This window comes from Drosophila pseudoobscura, chromosome 2 (genome assembly GCF_009870125.1).
Source record: "Drosophila pseudoobscura strain MV-25-SWS-2005 chromosome 2, UCI_Dpse_MV25, whole genome shotgun sequence".
NCBI lineage: Eukaryota > Metazoa > Arthropoda > Insecta > Diptera > Drosophilidae > Drosophila > Drosophila pseudoobscura.
In genome coordinates, this window is record NC_046679.1 from 24,227,310 (window position 1) to 24,246,878 (window position 19,569).

The 19,569-nt window shown below is 45.7% G+C and overlaps 3 protein-coding genes across 4 annotated transcripts; 2 read left to right on the top strand and 1 right to left on the bottom strand.

Annotated features, from left to right (window-relative positions):
- Positions 1-2,202: 2,202 nt before the first annotated feature.
- On the top strand, positions 2,203-5,269 carry LOC4802642 (transmembrane protein 135). Of its 2 annotated transcripts, none has more exons than XM_015182482.2 (5): positions 2,203-2,790; positions 3,546-4,504; positions 4,569-4,709; positions 4,778-4,944; positions 5,015-5,269. In XM_015182482.2, the coding sequence occupies exons 2-5, from the start codon at positions 3,575-3,577 to the stop codon at positions 5,142-5,144; spliced, it is 1,368 nt and encodes a 455-aa protein (XP_015037968.2). In that variant the 5' UTR covers positions 2,203-2,790; positions 3,546-3,574; the 3' UTR covers positions 5,145-5,269. The 2 variants fall into 2 exon arrangements, with proteins under 2 accessions (XP_015037968.2, XP_001359522.2); XM_001359485.4 differs by lacking the exon at positions 2,203-2,790 and adding an exon at positions 3,392-3,469.
- A 1,050-nt stretch (positions 5,270-6,319) lies between these two features.
- Positions 6,320-7,862, top strand: LOC4802643 (transmembrane protein 135-like). The gene is made up of 3 exons (XM_001359486.4): positions 6,320-6,472; positions 6,534-7,310; positions 7,372-7,862. The coding sequence occupies exons 1-3, from the start codon at positions 6,320-6,322 to the stop codon at positions 7,807-7,809; spliced, it is 1,368 nt and encodes a 455-aa protein (XP_001359523.2). The 3' UTR covers positions 7,810-7,862.
- Positions 7,863-10,078: 2,216 nt separating this feature from the next.
- LOC13036360 (uncharacterized) lies at positions 10,079-10,477 on the bottom strand. The gene has a single exon (XM_003736728.3). It carries the CDS (start codon positions 10,460-10,462, stop codon positions 10,202-10,204), a length of 261 nt encoding a protein of 86 aa, XP_003736776.2. The 5' UTR covers positions 10,463-10,477; the 3' UTR covers positions 10,079-10,201.
- Between the last annotated feature and the right edge of the window lie 9,092 nt (positions 10,478-19,569).

Consider the following 19,569-nt stretch of genomic DNA (forward strand, 5'->3'; position numbering starts at 1 on the left):
ACTGGGGAAACAAGTAGAATTAGGAGCTCCAAACAAGGAACCAACTATGTGGGGCAAGGGTGCACGGCACGGGCGTCCAGGATGTGGGTGTGGGTGTGGGTCTGGGTCTGGTCTGTGTGTGGTCAAGCAACTCAATGAACCCAGCCTCCTGCTGTGCGCTGGCTATAGATTTTGGCAGTAGAATTGAATCTTCTATGTACTTTGTACTTTGCTGCATATTAAACGCATGCCTCGCTGGCTAAATTGATTCCCAAGTGGTTACCGGATTGATAGACACCCACCCCGGCCGAAACCCCTTTAAGCCCAGTAATTACAACAATTAGGCAGCAACTTGGTCAAGTGCCGAGCTAATTGCCAATTGAACCTTGAATCAAAATCCTCCATTGGGCTGAGAAAACTTTAGATCAGCCGCAACAATAAAGCGGCATCAACACCTCAAGCAAAGGCGCTTTCAAGTGTCTACTTAGGCGCCAACCTGGCGACATGTCAGAAGCAAAGATTTATTCAAAGATCCCCGGGCAACACCTCCGAGTAAATTAAGTAAGTGTCGGGCTCTGACAGAGTCAAGTATGTTTGATATGCCCTCGCACTCTCGAACAAGAGCACGCTTAAGCCGCGACCATAAAAACCGGGGGAATCACACAAAGCAGCCGCAATTTTGTTAAGCATCTAAGCAGGGTGGGAGGGGTAGCGCCAGGAACGGAACCCAAACCCACCCCCGTCTAGGAGGTTATGCTCGGAATGAACTACTTAAGCGCTTTTGGCTTTACAAAATAAGCCATGCCACAGGTAATGGCAAAAGCGGGGAGGCACGGGCTGCGGCAGGAGGCAGCTCCAACAAACAATAACGAAATATTTTGGTATATCCGTCGTGCCATGTCAACCACACCGAAAGAGCTTCGCCAGGGAGCAAATGAAACGGAGGAGGATGTGAAAATGAAGTCCCCCTCCACCATCCCCATCCTGACAGAGACACACTTTATGAACTACAACCGAAATCCAATTGATAGGAGGTGCAGGGGCTACAGAGGGGTCTTTGGATGTCTGCTAACATTTTGGCATGGCAAGTGCTTTGAGTTGATTGTGGCATGGATTGTGGCCCCAACGAAGCCGCACCACAGCATTTGCAAATGGAAATTTCAAGCGCACAGGACCACAGCAAGATTTGGTTTCCATATCTTTGGCTGGTTAATTTTCGGGCAATTAATAAATAGGACTGGTCCTACAATATATCTTGTACTATTTACCGACTTTATGGTAAAATATCTAAATGAATACAACAAAAAAGTCTTCATTTCTAAAACAAAAAACAATAACTAAGTCTAGTAAGTATATCTCAAAAATCAAAGTCTTTTTGTATGTATCATAAATTCTTCATTTTATTTCATTCACATCAAATAATTCTTCGAATTCCAAGTAACAGACAACAGAGAAAACATACATACAAAATGTTTTCTAATGAATTAAATTATTTGCCGGCCCTTGTAACGCAGGAGATCTTGGGCAGCCATGCCATCGACTCCGGTTTGTCCTTCGTCCTCGACAACATTCGCCGGCGAGGATATGGCCCGAGATTGATGACCATCATATGCGATGGCTGCCCCCACTACAAACTTCGATTAACTAAATTATCAATCCATATTTTCTTGAAACAATTCTTACCGTAATACCTTCTTCTTTAAAAGTTTATAAAAATGTTTATAGGGGAACATTGATTGTTACTGTGGTACAATTTCAAGTGCGCGCTCATTACAACCAACCAAAAGCTGAAAAATACAACACCCAAACGAAAATGTCGCCTTTTTCTCCCAAACGATATATCGATAGCAGCTTGCTTTTTTTATATCTCTGGCTTAAACATTATTTTCTAAACATTCAAATTAAATAGAGTTCTTAAACTTAGCCAGTCTTGTAAAAAATATACTAGTTTATTTGACGCAATTATGTGTTCAGCACTGAGGTTCCAACCTAGCTAGTAATATTAACCAGAATATCATAAACAAAGACGATTAACCCATTGTCGACCAGATGGATACTAAAATAAACAAAACGAAAATTTTGAATTTTGAAGAAGTTTAGAGCAGTTCAGGTGAAAGATATCATGAAGTTTTTTGTAAGTAAAGAGGAAGAATAGTGATCAACAAGAAGAATCAACTAACAGTAATATTTTCCGCGGTTGAACTCAAGTTGTTCACCTGTTTAAAGAAAAGGGGCCTATGTGGGCTTACCGATAAATCGACGTTGTTTTTGTTTACACGCGGAATAATCTTGTCAAACTTTTCGTTAAATCTCTGATAAAACATTTTATGGGACATGGCAAAATGTGGCAACTGTTGCAATAGTTGGACTAGTTAATGCTGCCGCAGCAGTTGCATCTGCTGGCCGCGCCCGGCGACCACTTGTTGTTGTTGTTGTGGACTTCTACTGATGCGATGCTGGAACTTGAACTATAATTAAACCATTATTAAACTATAACTATCAAAGTTGGCTTAAAAGCAAAGTGCAGTATGTGCCACTCGATAAGTGCTGTAGTCGTGTGTTGAAATAGAGCAATCGCAGTGCGTCATGGAGTCATAATTTTGACAGCAGACAAAAAGAAAATCATAAAAAACTGAAACGTCGTCGGCGTCACAACAGCAGCAGCAAAACTAATTTAATTCAATTTTAAAGCAACCGAGCAACGAACACGTATCAATTGTAAGGGGAGAGAGTGAAAAAATCTGCGAGCGATTAACTAGCAATTGCTTTAATATTACCTATTACCTCAGTCAAGTGCATAATAGTTGAGACGTGAGTACAACTTAAACACACCAGAGAAGATTGCCCACATTTCGAGCAGTTTGAGCACCTTATCACCGCCGTTGGCCTGGCCAAAGGTCTTGACCGGGGATCGTCATATCACTCCGAATGAAAACCACCCATATACATACATAATCAGCTCTCAAATCGGAGTAGTAGTTGTGGCTTTATTCCTCACGCAGATTATATTATCTAGTAGCATATTTAATATCCATTTCACTCTGAAGAACACACACCTCATATACGTATTTAAATTGGCTGGCAGAACAGTTGCAAATGCTGGAATGTTGAGGCCGCAGCTTGCGTCGTAAACTAGAACCGGCCCAGTTGTGGCTGTAATCCTCAAACAGGGTGTCTTCTGAGGTCTTTGTTCCTTGGTCTGGTCAATCCACTGCACTACTGGCTAATCTCGAATGTATCTTATCGATTGACAGTAATAAAAGTCCATAGATACCCGCGAAAACACTGCAATCCAGACCAACTGCGTCAGCTACTGGTTTCAGTTCTGGCCTGGCCCGCAGTAGCTGCTGTCTACACTCGATCCCAGCTCCAAATATACATTAATTTCGTACTATTTTCCATGCTCCGATAGCAGCCACACCAAAAAACCGAAACCCAAATAAAAACTCAGACCACACTCGGTTGTAGGCGTCTATAGATAAGATTAAAGGTTGGACACTCTTGGACTTGGAACAGCACCCCATACGGACTAATCAGTGACTAATTTGTGGTTATTTTATTTCCAGACAACCAAAGATTAACATCGGATTGGATTATGGCGGGACAGAGCAAGTTATTGGACCCACTGTGCATCAGCTGCAAGGACTTCCAGCACCCATGGACCGATCATTGTGCGAGTGCCGCCGCCGGGATACTGCTCTCGGCCACGCCCTACTGTCTACGCGTCTACACAGTGGTCTATGCCTTTTCCTTGCTAATGCGCCATCGTGTGCCCAACCTGACTGATCTCAAGCGCACTCTTTTAGGCATCATACAGTCCACGGCTTTCCTGGTGACCAATGCATATTCCTTTATTATGTACAATTGTTTGCTCCGGAACATGCTCGGACGCTATAACTTCTACACAGTGGCCTTTGTGCCCTGCTTTTTGGCCTCGTTTACGGCCATCCTGGTGGAACGTCCAGCCCGCCGTCCGCTGCTGACTCTGTATGTGGCCAACGTGGCCACGGAGGCGTTATGGAAGATGGCGGAATCGCGTGGCTGGGTGCGCTCTATTTCAAACGGTCAGACGTTCATTTTCGGGCTGAGCATGTCGGCACTGCTGTATATATACCGTCGTGGACCAACCCAAGATTCGATCTTTAACATTCTGCGCCATTTCGTAGGCAAGGAGGAGGCTGGCCCAATAGTCAACAATTGGGATACATTGCCCGGCGAGCAGCCAGCTCCCCCGCAAAACCGTCCCAGCGTCAGTTTTTCGACCATCTCCGATTGGGTCCGCGTTTACAGCAATTTCCTCAACGCCAAGCACGCCAGCTGCCGCCATAACCAGAGCTGCATTGCCTACTCCATCAGCGGTGGCGTTAAGCCCTTTGTGATCGGCGTGGCCCTCCAGGTGGCGCTGAAGCTGGTGATGAATGTCAGCAAGGTAGCCAGTGGCAAAATGAAATGGCGGAAGCACATCTTTGACCGCAGCATCCTCCCGTTGGGTATCTTTATGGGCAGCTTCTCTTTTCTCTATAAGGTGAGTCTTTGCCGATTGCAATTTTGATATCTGAGATTCATCAATGAGGTCGTTCCCTTTTCAGTCTGTGTCCTGTCTGCTGCGCCATAGCTTCAATAGAGACGAGGCCGCATTTGCCATTCCTGCTGGTCTGGTGGCTTCGGTGGCCTTCACCAAGTATCCAGACAACACGGTGGCCCTGTATGTCATGTGGAAGGCTCTGCAGGTGAGCTAAAAAAGAAACTGATTATTGTTAGACATCCCCAAGCATCGTAGTTTTTTCTTTCCTCGCAGATACTCTGTTCGATTGGCCAGGAGAAGGGTATTGTACCAGTCATACCCAATTTTATGCTCTACCTTTACTCGTTCTTCACGGCCGTGCTCTTCCACGCGGGCATCTTAGAGCCCAAGTCTCTGCGACCCAGCTACTACAAGTTTCTGCAAGCCATATCAGGAGATAGGTGCGTATCGGCTCGCTCTAGTTATTGCTATGTCAGCATTAAAATTGTATTGTCATTCGTTCTCCCACAGACTGAGCCGCTTTAATCTAAGCGCCTTCGATGTGTTCGGTCTCAACACCCAGCAACAGGCGCTGGACACCATAAAGTCGTTGAACATTGTCGAGAAATCAATACTCCCCGCCTTCTCGTTCGCTTCTTAAGAAGATAGCCGCAATCTATGATAACCTACAGATGTACACATTCAGTCTCATGTTTCAGCCAGCCGCTGGACGCGCCTCTCCATATCCATAATAGGAGTAAAATTTTCAAGCGTGTATATATCTAAGAGTCTCTCTAATTATCCATATCTGTGTGTTTCTCTGTGCTGGACGTCCAACGTCACAGCTCTGCCACTCGGATCACTAACCTAAGCGACGTTATCACTTTTGGGGAGGGGGTGCATTGTAAATTATTTTTGACTGTTTTTTTGGTACCAGTTGTCAATAAAAACTTATATATACAAATATTTATGAGTATTTATGTTTTATACTGGGATTTTAGGGTTCTATAATGATAATATCGGGAGGGGATAACACATAATAGTAATCTTAAAAGAATATATGAAAGAAATTAGTGCCTGTGATGTGCCTTGGCATGTGCACAATTATGGAGCTGCTGCTTTAAAGGTGCAAGTGCTTAGGGACACTATTTGATTTGTGTAGTTCCAAAGAAGCACATCCCTTCTACCCATACACCCCTCTACATTCCGATTACTGGGTATACAAATAAACACTACGTTGGCTTCCAATAATTAAGAGCGGATTCCCTCTCTTAAATTTAGATAAGAAAACCCCCCAGCCGGTGACGTAGCTACAATAAGGCCGAGCACCGTGCATTGAGGCAAGAGCTTCATTCCATTCGTGTGTTCGTTCTCGCGATAAGGCATTGGTATTAGACGCACTTCAGGCAAACCCTTGCCATACGCCCGAGAAGAGCCCAAAATTGTTGATAAACGAATTCTATGGAGCTGCTCAAGTGCGTCCACACGCAGTCCAATCAGTAGTATTTGAATGGCTGAACGGGCCCAAACGTGCGAAACTTTAAACGCAAGAGTCGGAAATTCCCAAACAGAGTAGAAGCCACACCACTGATCTCTGGATAAACTTGAACGGATCTTACATGCGACTGATCCGCCTTACAAAGAGTGGATAAAATATATTGGAGTACCGAGATTAAGTGGCGCTTTCCGGTTCTAATTGGATGGCATGTTTGACCTTTGAGCGATATTCCGTCGAGCAGCTGAACAGTCGATAAGCTTTATCATCTTCGGCCAAATTATTGGGCAATACGATAATCATAGTTCCCTGAGCATAATCCAGTGTAGAAGGCCCCAAAAATGGCAGCCCAAAGTAAACTTCTTGAAGCAGCCTTCGAGTGCAGCTGCCACGCGTATGTGCATCCATGGACCTCCAGTTGTGCCGCTGCGGCAGCAGGCATGATGCTGGCTGAGGTTGCCCCTAGTTTTCGCACTTACTCGACCGTGTATTTGGTGAGTCACAGGAAAGACCAAGAATCTATAATATCTATAAGATATATATTCCCTTATTTAGCTCGCTTTGATCATGAGGATGCGTGTTCCTAGGCTGCAGGACCTTTGGCGAACTCTTACCGGCATTCTCCAGTCGACTGCCTTCCTCTCCATGAATGGAGGGCTTTTCATCTTCGCCGTGTGCCTACTGCGACAGCTTCTGGGTCGCTTCTACTTCCCAACGGTGGCTTTTTTGCCCTCGTTCTTGTCCAGCTGGTTGTCCATCGCCGTAGAGCGCCCGGAGCGTCGTACTCCATTGGCCATGTACGTGGCCAATGTGGGCATCGAGACCGTGTGGAAGATGCTCGAATCGAGGGGTTGGGTCCGCTCCCTTCCCAATGGACAGGTGCTAATCATGGGCCTGAGCATCACCGCTCTGATGTTCCTGTACCGTTTGGGCCTTCACAAAACGGTGGCCAAGGATGCCACCTTTAAGGGCCTGAGTGTGATTCTTGGCAAGGAGGAGGAAGGTCCGCTCAAGACCCCCACTGTCACCACTACACAAAGCTCCCGGCAGCGTCCTCTGAACTTTCAGAGTATTTCCGCGTATGTGCAGGTGTACGATCGCCTGAGGACCGCCAAACATCCCAGTTGTCCGCATCGGCAAGGCTGTGCTCCGTACGCTCTCTACGGAGGATTGAAACCGTTCCTGGGCGGCCTGGGTCTGCAGGTTGGACTGAAGCTACTGCTCAACATATCCAAGATTGTTAATATGAAGATGCAGTGGCGCAAACAGATCTTCAACAAGGGTTCTCTACAGCTGGGACTGGCTCTGGGTAGCTTTTCATTGCTTTACAAGGTGTGTAAGACTTCTCCACATTCGAAAGATGTTCTTCCGACTTTAAATTCCATCTCCACAGACAATTTCCTGTGGTCTGCGGCACACCTGCGGCCATGACAACGCTCTCTTTGCCATTCCAGCTGGCTTGATTGGCTCCATTGGTCTGCTCCGCTTTCCCAATACCACAGTGGCCATGTATCTGATGTGGAAGACCCTCCAGCTGCTGTACAACTGGGGCATTGCCGAGGGCAAGCTCCCAGAAGTGCCATACTTCAATACGATCATGTATGGCTTCTTCACGGGCGTGCTCTTCCACGCGGCCATCCTGGAGGCACGTACCCTCCGACCCAGCTACTACAACTTCCTCATGAAGATCTCCGGCAACCGGATCAGTCGCTTCAATGTGCTGCCCTTCCAGGCGTACGGTCTGAAGAGCCAGGATCAGATCAACTATGTGATCAAGAAACTGAAAATAGACATGACATCGCCTTTCCCCATATATCCCCTCACTGTTTAAGATGGAGTTCCTGGATCAAAAGTTCAAATAAAATGCAATAAAACTTTAAATTAAATGTTTGACCCAAAATGGCCATTAAGGGGGAGATTTTATGGGAGCAGCAGCGCCTCCCTGCATGGGACCTCCCCATTGAATCATGAGCCCCTCTTTGTTGGAGGCCACAGTAGGATGAGCACTGTTTGCCGGATGTGAGGTCCAGCATCAATCACGGAGTCAACAAGGCACCCCGGAACCCTGGCACTCCGGCACCCTCCTTAACCACCCAACTTCACGGCTGTGACAACTCTAGACGGCGGCTCCGCGCTGCTCAATTATTTACATTTATATGTCATATAAATTTATTGCCAGCCATAACTCACCCAAGGCCCGAGACGAGACGAAATGGAGCTCGAAGGCTCCACCAAAAGTGCAGCTACAAATTCACTAAAAATAAAAATAATAATAAAAAAGCAAAACCAAATGAAAACAACAAGGGAAATACAGATTCAAGAGCCGTAGCTTGAGATACTCTTTCTAGAATAACAGAGATATCTGTCTGGGATTCCTTATAGCCAAGAGGCCATATTAACAGTATCGATAAGGCTTTGTTCAGATAAATATCTCTCTGAACTTGGAATCGGTATAATATGATTTCCTCATCATACTAAATCGAGTGGAAAATCCTTCCCTGTGAACATTGCAAACTTTCCAACAGCATTATAGCACCCCTCCTTGAAGGGTACTGTAAATGCGAGCTTTTCTTGGTTCCATTCCCATTCCCAACCCAAAACGCAAGCCCAATGATAATCTTGGCCAGCGAAGGAAGCGGAACTGAGACTGAAACTGAAACTGGAACTGGGGGAACGGGGCTTAACAAATGAATTATAGGCTCGGGTAAATTTAATGTGCCACTTAGTTATGGGGAGTAGAGGGACTTGCCTCGGCCTTTATTTTTATGCGTATTATAATAAGGCGAGCCACGGGCTAAGCGACTTTCCTTCTGTTTTTTGTTGATTTTCATTTTGAAAATTGAGTTGAAAATAATGAAAATGCAAATTTGCACGCCAGCTGCTGTTGGACAGTCTTTAGCTTTTCCCAACGAGTGTTCCAGGCTGCAGAGGGGCCCTGTGCAATTGCAGGAGCGCTCCTCTCTCTCTCTCCTTGGCATTTATGAAATTTATATGCATGTCAGTCAGTTGTTGGCTTCATTCTACGAGCATTCTGGAGCCTTCAGGCAGGGCCAAGTCAACGGCATGGAAAATACAAATGAAGCTAGTGACAAATCTCATTAATCACAACGAAAGAAAAGGAGGAGGAGCTTAGGGATTGTGGGTGGGGGCGGGGGGTCTGCTGAGTGAGTGGGTGCAGCTGTTGGCGCCTTAGAATCTGGGATTATCAGCTTAGCCAAGTTGCAGTTGTTGGCCAAGAACTACTTGTTGTTCTCTCACAGAATAAAAATGCATATAAATTGAATATTATAAATTTTCTTATTTTGCAACAGTTGCAGTCACTTAGCTGCTGCTGTTGCTGCCTCCTCGACGGCTGCCTGCCAAGTTGTAACTTCATTTAAGTCAATCGCTTTTCACTCTCTTTTCTGTGGCACACAAATTGTAAACAAGGGAATTATGCAAATGAATAAATTCCTGCCTCGAAGGCAACATCCAATGAAATATTACAGGGAAACCAAAGTTAAAGGAAAGAAAATCGAAACAACATTTCGAAGAAATGGAAATCGAACAAAAATCGCACAAAAAACTCTCAACTTTCAACTGCCACAAAACTGTGCTAAAAAATCACCTTTCTCTGCGCTTTTTTGTTGGCCCCAACATTGCATGTTGATAAAACTACCAAAATGAAATTTATGGCCACAAGAAAGTCTTGGTCATAAAGGCAAGGTATGTCAACAGAAGATAAGCGGCAGAAGCTGTCCAAAAATGTAGATGTGACACCTTTTTCTCAGCTTCTACCACAAAATGAATTTTTAATTAAAATTTCTGCAGTTCTGTTGTGTGTGTGTGTGCGTGTGTGGGAGAATTTTAATGGGAAATTGAAAATTTTTGTTTCGCTGGGAAATGCAAAATAAATAAATTAAATAAAGACCAAACTTTTTTGAAAAATATGGGAAATATTCTTTGAATTGTGGCAACAAATGCGATAACTATATATAATAAATAATAGTTTACATTTAAATTCAATTAATGTATAATAATGTACAATCTTTTTTTGTTTTTAAATCCCAATAAATTCGCATTTCATAAATCAATAAATATTAAATAATTATTTTCCAATATACACTCATTAGTTTTCCAGTCTTTATTATCACTTTGAAATTGGAAATGTTCAAAGCTGATGGCAAAATATTAATACAAAATTAGAGGATCATTGGCAACAAATTCCTTGACACTTAGTCCGATCAAAATGCAATCATTCGTATACTTATGGCTCCCAGGGTATACTCGCCGGCTATGTTCTGCTCGGCATCCTCCAATTCACGTTGCCGCACCAAATGAAGAGGTACAGCCAACTGCAGGTAGTCCAGGAGCTCATTGATCAGGCTGAGGTGCAACCAGATTAGCGACAGACAGATGCACGTACACGTGCACCCAAATGATTCGCTCAGAGGTAACGGCATCGACATGCTGCTGTTGAGGTTATTCCTCCACTGATAGACCATTGATCAGAACCTAGGAACAAAACCTGAAGTAGACCCAGAAAAGCGTGCCGCTGTTGAACTGATAACAGAAACACCAGACAGTTCACCCCCAGAGATAAGCCATAATATTGTACATGTTTCTGCGGCAACAGACAGTGCGTTTCTCCGTGAGTGCGTTTGGCAACATTCATTTGTTGCCTCAACATTCAGGGAAATATGCGGCGATTCCGCTCAAACCTCATCGAACCGCAGTTCCGATTCAGCTTCGTTTCCACTCAATGTTCATTTCCGTATGTTTCCATTCGGGTTCGGTCGTGTTCGTTCGTTTTTGTTCCTTTTCTATACGTTTCCCTTCGTGTCCGTTCGTGCTTGGGAGCGTATCCTTTCGCAACAGGATGAGCATTGTGCGGGGGCCCAGAAATGCACCAGTGTGTCGCCTACCTATCCCCACATTCGTGTGTGTGTGTGTCCTGTTCGGAGTTCGTTCCCATCTGGGTTAGTGGTACAAGTTCAGTTTGACGCAGGGTTGTTCCATTCTCACGTTCCGAAGAGGACATTGCAGGACATGTTGGCGGGGAGACTATACTTCATTTCAGGCTGATTGGGCCCAGAGATGTGTGCTGCAACCTGCTAGCTCTGGTGGTCGCATGATCCATCTTTCAGCGAAACTGAACGACTTCCCCCTTATTCCTTGCTCCCTTTTCCGTCATCTTGGTCCGAAAGTATCTCGCTCCATCCGCCTTTTGCTTCCATATCCTTCTCTCTGTGGCAGTCACTTCGCTGCACTTTCCTTTCACTCTGTGGCAGGGCAGCCACTTCCCTGCACATCCTTAATTGAAACTACATCGTTTACCTACTTGTAAGCCATGCTATCTATATCTATCTTTGCTGCACAGCTATAGCTACTACCTCTACTCCACGGATGGCCCTCTCTTTGCTTTGTCTTTGTCCTCACCTTCTGGCACTCTTGTTTGTTCTCCCCATTGCGGCAGCATATACATAGTACATAGTACCCTCTTTATAGTGTATCCACCTTTGATTCGTACCCTTTGAGTCCGCACTCCCTTTCGTACCCCTACCTGTTCTGTCTGGGTTCTTCCTTCCTTTTGGAATGCATCATTTGGCATTGGCGCTGACAGGCGGGGCAGAGCTTCCAAAGCCTCCTGCTTTCGGATGACGCCTTTGTTCTGTTCGGTTCGGTTCCTTCGCTGATTCCCCAGTGTTACAGTCACAGTCCCACCCAATCTCCTCCAAAAACGTTTTCTTTTGTTATGCCAGCCGCTCGACGACAATTGCACTTGCTGATTGCCCTCATTTTCAGACTTGAAATAATATTAAAAACTTTTACAACGTCTTGTCTGCCTTCTGTCTGTATTTCTCTCTGTGTCTTTGCCACTGCCTCTATGTCTTCCTGCCTCCTCTCCCTATGTCTTCATTGCTTTTGTCTTTGCTGCATGCCGCCTGCTGCTTGTTGCAATTGCATGTTGCAGCTGCTGCTGCGGAGGCCCCTATCTGAGACAGGGAGAGCACTCGCTTTGATTCCTGTTTTAGTTCTTGTTCTTCTTTTATTTACCACATAAATCACATGCCATCAGAGTCCAAGAGACGGGGGGGCAGGGACATTTCTATATCTATCTACTTAAGGTTTTCACTGCCTGAATCCAAGGCACTTCCTCGACTCTGCTTATCGCCTGTTCACGAGTCTGTAGCCGGGTCTCTCAGTATGGGGAGTACTCGTACTTTTTATGTTTTGGATTGTTAGTTGCTATTTTTACGATTGCCCATTGTGTCTGGCCAGCTCTAAGGCTCTCCCTTTCTGCTCTTCCTCTGTGGCTATCTCTCTCTCTCTCCCTCTCTCTTTCTCTGTTGGTTTTTCGGGAAGCGATAGGACACGTATCCGCTTTTGGCGATTTCTTGGCAATTGCAACTGTCTGTGTGTGTGCTTGTGTGGGTGTTTATATCTGTGTTCTCTGGTACGAGTAGATGCCTTCTTTTTGTCGGGTAATTGATGATTTACAACTTATTTACGCTTCGATTGTGCAATAATTGAAAATTGCTCTAAATTCATTTGGGGCATTCCAAGGCACATATCTTTGGGGAGGTACACTGGGGGAAAAAGTAGTAGCTTTACGATTTTAATACCTAATGAGAAACCATTCTAGCATTTTCTTCAATTTGTATACTACTGCTATAAATATAACTTTTTTCCTGTGTCTTTCTTTCTGTTTCCCCTGCTCTTTGCAAGAGGAAAGCTACTTTTCCGTGTATGTTATTGATTGGCACATGAAAAAGGGCAATGCCTCACTTATATTTCCTTTTTCTTGCACAAAAAAACTGCTTTAAAGTGGAATCCTTCATCTGTGAGGCACACATAACCTTTGGCAGGGTATAATTAATCTACTTGCAACATATTAAGCTTCCTAAAACACATGGCCGCTACTGCTACTGCTACTGCTGCTGGTGGTGCTCGGTGGCCCGATATGCGGCATGGAAAATGAAAATAGCGACCGACCGTGGGGATTAGGCAAGTGCAACACAAAAGAAGCACCAGCTGCGGCAAAAAACCGTTGAAATCTCTGAAGAGTCTCTGTTCTTCTCTCTCTCCCTGTCCCTGTCCCACTCTCTGTGGCAAGCAGACAAAAGAGAAATGTTGATCTAGGGGCGGACAGCAGGAGGAACCAGGAGCCGAACCAGGACGTTGCACACATCTTGGCATTGGGCCCACTGCAAAGTGAAATGGATGCCGCAGTAGCAGGAGCAGCAGCCATGCTGCAGGTCCAATTGTGGCTCTCGACTTCCCCTTAAATTCAATTCAAAATAAATGAAGCGACGCTCAAGCAAATTTTCAGGGCGCTGCTTAAACAGCTTTCAACTTGACTGCGGCTGCCAGCAAATGTGGCAATAATTTGCGGCAACATATGCCTGGAGTTTTGTGGCAGCTGGCAGCTGGCAGTCGAGCACTACCTCACGCCCAATTGGCTGCAAAGTATGGCACGGCAACCAGACCGAAGTCAAACCTCCGAAAAAAATCGTAAATTAATTGCAGCCTCAAAAGTGTCTGCTCTTTCTTGTTGCAACTTAAGCTGCAACACATTCCCAGGCTACACTTTCGCATGGCCTCCAATTATGTCATTAGACGCAGCCCAGATGGCCAGCCATAAATTGCCCTGGTCGGAGCCATAAACAAAAGTCAGGTAGGACTCTCTGGTGCGACATCAAAATGTTGACTAATTTCTCGTTTCAGTAAAAGGCCAAGCCCTGGGCCATGCGGCGTATACGCAACGTTGACAAACTTCACTGCAATTCGTCGCTGGGGAAAGCCCCATAAATCCAAACCGAAGCCGGGTCGAGGTCCTTGGCTGCCTGCCCTGATCTGTATCGGAATCAATTAATTCGTTGGATACGGATGAGCCCCGGAAAAATTAGACTCCTGTGCGGCTTTAAAAGCACTTGGGGGAAATGGGAAAAGTGCATAAAGTGCTTAAGGATAGACTGATTCTGAGAAAAACCAATGATTTTAAAACACTTTCATGGAAAATAAAATAAAGTTTACCTATTTTCAATCATCAATAGCTGCTCTTAAAGTTCTCAAACTTTTCTAAACATATTTTTACTGCCTTCTCCTGGCTGGGAAAATCTTTTGCCGCCATGGAGCAAACATGCTGGGACACTCCGAGTGCGGTGGGAAAAAATTCTCGCGGGTCATGCTGCATGGAGCGAATGGGTGTGGTGCAGCGGCACTAACAGCTGCATTAGCTCCGGAATGGCCACAGACGATGAGAGGCCTCGGAATCGGGACCGAACGCTGACCAGTAGAGGCACCATATTGTACCGGAGGCAGCCCGGACTCTACAGAGAGGACCCGGACTCGGACCCGGACCCGGACCCGGATCCGAACCCCATGCACATGGCTATTAGATTACGTTGCGGCCATTGAGCAAGCAGCTGTCGACGTAGTCCATTGGCAACTTTTGCGCCTTGTCCGGGTCTAAAAACTCCACGCACGATTGATCTTCTGAATTGCGAATGCCATTTTCATGGCTGCTCATGATATGTGGAGCCCTCTCTGCCTCCCAAGAGGGGGGGACTTCCGCTCTATTGATTATAGTTGCACTCCATTTTGAATGCAATAAAGTCGCGAGGCGAAATTAACCCAGTTTCTGGATGACTTGTACATCTGCATTGGGCATTTGCATCCATCTGTTTCGCTTCGCCATTCAGTTGAGTTCATCTGCAATCCGTGCCCATGGCGTACACTTGATGTCTATTACGGAATCGGGAGGAGGATGACTCGTAATTAAATGTTGGACTTCCGCCCCGACAGCGGAAGTGGAGACAACGATTTACGGCTTAAACGTTTTGGTTAAGTGCATGGCGCCAATCAACAGGAACAGGAACAGGAAGTGGGTGATGGGGGATGAGGATTGGGGGAAAGGGGTGCAGAAAAAATGGCTGAAAACACAGCAAATTAAAATTGTCGCACACTTGGCCAAACATTTGTCCAGCTCTTATCAATTGCTCCTCGGAGTTTCTGTGGCACTCCATGGAACTTGTAACTAACGAGAAAGCGAAGCCTTTGCTGCCACTTGATGGAGCGCACACCCCGTCTGTCCGCTCTGTCCAGAGCAGCACCTCAATTTCCCAGCACTTAAAACGGAAACGGAAGCGGCCATCGTGGACGGCCGAGAGATGAAGAGGGAAAGAGTGAGTGAGTGAGTACTCATTGTCAAGCTCAGACTCGAGGGGCGGGGGTAGTCGAGCCATTTTCCATTTTTGCTGTTTTGGATTTTGGTTTTTCTCTGATTTTCCTCGCTCTCTACAATCCTCTTTCTGTCGCCCCTTTTACCTTCCTACTCTTTTTTAAGCCATCGCCTAAATACTTGGGTCTAGAGCGTGTTAAAGTACATTTGATTTGATTTGTTGTCGACGTCATGGCTATCGTTAATGGACATTTGGCCCAGACCGATGCGACACTAATCGCTCACTTACCCACTGCGCCACCACCCCAAAAACACCCTTCCAGCCCCCCATGTAGCTGTCTGTCAACACAGGGAAAGAGATAGATAGAAAGCTAGATAGATAGATAGATAGATGGAGAGAGAGAGTGATATGGTGAGTGGAGGGGCGCCATTCGAGTGGCATGGAATTTTTAATGCAATTTGTCTGATTTGTTGTTGACGTTGCTGTGCTGCCTTGTTGGCTTGTCGTGATTTGTTGCTGATTTTGTCAGTCATTTAGTCATTATAGAGAGTTTTTCCACACACACCCCCCGCTGACCCAGCGGTAGCCATCACTAATTGTCATTCAAAATTAAGTGGATTTCGCGTTTTAATTGAAATCGTTTGTTGGATCGGTCGCTCGGTCAACACACAGCATTGACATCGTCTGCCTTCTGTCCCTTAAAGCCAAATTAGGCTGATTCCCTCGTTCAGCTTAAAGGACAAGGCACAAGCTCTGCTTGGGCCTGGGACTAGGAACAACAATCAAATGCCTCCTAATTGTTTCCGTAAAGATTGACCAGCACTGAGTGGGACAGCAGCCGGACCCGACCAGAGCCACCTGCCACTCGATGGCCGCAAAAATCTAGGGCCAGACTTTGGCCAGAAAAGCCAGAGGCAACGAAAATTCCATATCTAGGGTCACTTTGAAGGAAAACGAATTGTGAAATACACTAACAAGTGCATCAGATGCCGAAATTCTTTGGATATTTCAAAGTGAAAGATTAGTTAATAAGCAAAGAAAACGTACAAAAATTATAGCATTGGAAGAGCCTTCATTCTGCAGTTTGCAAGCTTTTAACCGAAATAATTATACCCCCTCCCACGACAGGGTATAATGACATCAGAGGCTGCCCAGGCTCCAGTCACTCCACTGCAGTCTGAGCCCTAAACAGACTGTCCAAGCCCTGCCGAACGCTGACAGAGTCCGCAGTCCGAAGTCCGTGTGCTGGGTCACAGACAAAGCCTTCTCCCAAGCGCTGCAACGACTTCGTGAGGAGTCTGTGCCCAGTGTCAATGCGGTTCGAGCAGTGCGTGTGCGGCAGACAATTACATGACCAGCAACCACATGACCTACACTCTTGCAACACCCACTCCCCATCAACCCACCCACCAGACAGACAGCAATCAAGGCTGATGAGCAGAAGAGGGAGCAAATAGGGAGGAATTGGTGGATGGGGGAAAAGCTTGGTAATTTTCTTAAGTCAAGGTATGGCATTATAGCGTGATGAGCCTCATTCAGCAATGAAAGACGGTGGTTAGAGGATGGTTAAATGGGTTAGCAGGTGCTTCCATGGGTTAGAGGGAATGTCTGCCCCCATCCGGTGAGGGGTCAGACGGTTAGTGCAATGAAACGGCTTAAATGCTGCTAAATGCTGCAAAATGCTGCATGCCTTCCAAAGCAATAAAAACCTCAAAACTTTTCGCCTACTAAACTAAAAACTTGATTGTTGCAAGGACCCCGACAGGACCGAGCAGGAAATTGTTGACAGGATGTTAGAGGGCGGATGCGATTTAATTTGTATATTCAATGGAGCTCCAAGGCAGTCCCAGACAAGGGACAAGTGGAGTCCTAGTGGAGGAAGATTGTTCTCGAAAAGTTTTGCGCCCAGGCCCAAGGACACTCGGCCTCAGACGGAAGTGTCTGTGCTGTGAGTTCATTTGTTGCAGTTACAGGAAATTATTTAATTATTCGCACAGCCTGGATAAAGGACCCTCCTAGACCCAAAGTATCGCATTCGTCATCTGGCAGGGTAGCACTCAGAGCAAAGGGAGGGGAAATTCATCCAAAATTATGACTTTATATGGTCCTCAGGATATCCTCTGGCCTCAGCATGTGGCGGCGCGTAGCCTCAGCAAGTGGCGACTCCTACCCTCTGATATTCCTGTCCCAGCATGTGGCCCATCAACACCTAATGATGGACACCATCAGCACATCATGGCAGACGATAGTCCTGGGCGCAGGCCAGACCCAGGCCCACCAGCTGGCAATTATGGCAATCCAAAAGTCACGTCCCTCGGCAGGCAGCTGCTTTCCCCCAAACTGATTTCATAAGAGTCGCTTCCCGCTTCCTGCGGATAAGGAAATTTTCTTTTTGTATTATTCTTTAAAGCCTCACTTAACCACTTGTTGGATATTTCTTTACATTTTAAAGTCTAGTCTTTGGCAATGGCATATCTGATAAATTACGTATACGCAGCGTGTTGGATTTTGCTCTGCTGTGGCTATTAATCAATTGCCACCAGCAGAGTCTGGGTATCGTTAGATATCCAAGTCCAATAATAGCCTAAAATGAGCCTAAATGGTTGTCTATAGGGGGTAGTTCTACAAGTGGTGTCCAGGCAGGTAAATGGGCTTCGGGTAGAACTACAATGGGCGGTTTCTTATCGCAAACGATGGCAGGGACCGGACTAGGAGGGGTACATCGTTGTGTGGTCCCTTGGTACTGGGCGTCTTCATGGTCACAGAGTTATTTTCCTCTGCTTCCTTTTTTATTCATAGGCCTCCTTGCTTTCTCTTCCTTTATAGTCGTAGGCCGCCCTGCTTCCATTGCTTCCTTCTAATCGTACAGCTCCTTGTTTCCGTTTCTATCTGGACCTGTTTCCCCTGCCTTTCTCACAGTAGGCCTCTCCTTCCCTTCCTGATGCTATGCCAATACCAATAAATAAAATGTTGTGGGCGCCTGTTAAAGAAGTCCTGGTTGTAGGTTTACTCGTACTCCATACTTACACAATGTTTTAAATCAATTTATCAGCATGAAGCCCATAAGGAGAGAGGAAATTGTCCTTGCAATGCAATTGTCATAATACAAAAAGTGTTTTTGGGGGGCAACGATGGGCGAATGACTGAAAATGAATGCGGAATAAAGCGACGCCATCTCCATTCCCATCAGTAGTACGGTGTAGAGCGTCATTTGAGTTTATTGATACGACTTTGAAAAGCCAAATGCGCGGCAGAGACACACAGCTTTACAGTTATTACTGAACACCCGATTAAATTCTAATATGAATTTTATCGCCTTGTGCTGTGTAGGTGCCATCGCCAGGCATCGCTCCGAATACTGGCAGACAGTTGTTGGAGCTGTCATTAAAAGCGTTTATTCTGATTATAAGGCGAGAGTGCCAAAATGAGTAATGATTCGTGGGGGAAAGAGAGCAGGATTCACTGGGGTTTTTATTAACGCCTGGCAAGTGGAAAATTTCGTCGAGTTGATAAAGATTGATTGATGGGTTGGTCGGGTTCTTCTTTCACTGTTTTCTCTGCTCTCGTTTCGCAGCAGTTTCTTCCGTGCTTGTTTGTCGGGACAAATTGAGTTGTCATAATTTGAATATCTTCGTCTGGCAGAGAGATTTAAGAAGCTTTAATCAAGCTCCAGCCATGATGCACTCCCCGAATCCGCATCCGTCTGCTGCTTTGTTCTATGTGATATTTTATGGTAGTACTCTCAAAGCTGGGGCATAATAAATTTACATCAAGTAATTACAACGCATGTGGCGGCTGTGGCTGCAGTTAAGCTTTTATTTACTTCCACTCTGCGCCACTCTACTACAGCATTTTGGCCGTATCCTGCCTTGTGCAACACCCTGTGCACGCACACACACAAGCGCATTTAGCGTGTAAACAGTTCACGAGCTAAATTAAATATACTGCAACACAAATACACAAAGCAATGAAATGTAATTTAACACACAAGAAAAAGCCACCTTAACTAGAGATGAGAGCGTGTTTGGGTGGCGAGAACACGCACGAGTCATCCTTCGTGATGTACAACAAGCCTAGAGAAGACATTTCAAGGATAATTTTTTAAATAGGCTTCCACGCTCAGACATGCAACGCTCACGCCCATCTCGACTCCCACAAACATATGTATATATGTAGGAAACCAGATATACGATGTCGCCACCTGTCAACAGAACTTCATAGCTAAGTAACTCCCACCCCACCTCCACAGAGCCCGGGCGCCCATCATAAACAATGAGCAATCAGAGTTATGGTCATGCCTTGCATAACGGATCACATGCTCTCTTTGGACGACGACTCTCCTCTCTCTTCATAATTAGTGCCGCTGAACTGAAGCTATACTTCTCTCTCTTCATGCTGAGTGCCGCTACTAGCAGTCCTCCTCTCTC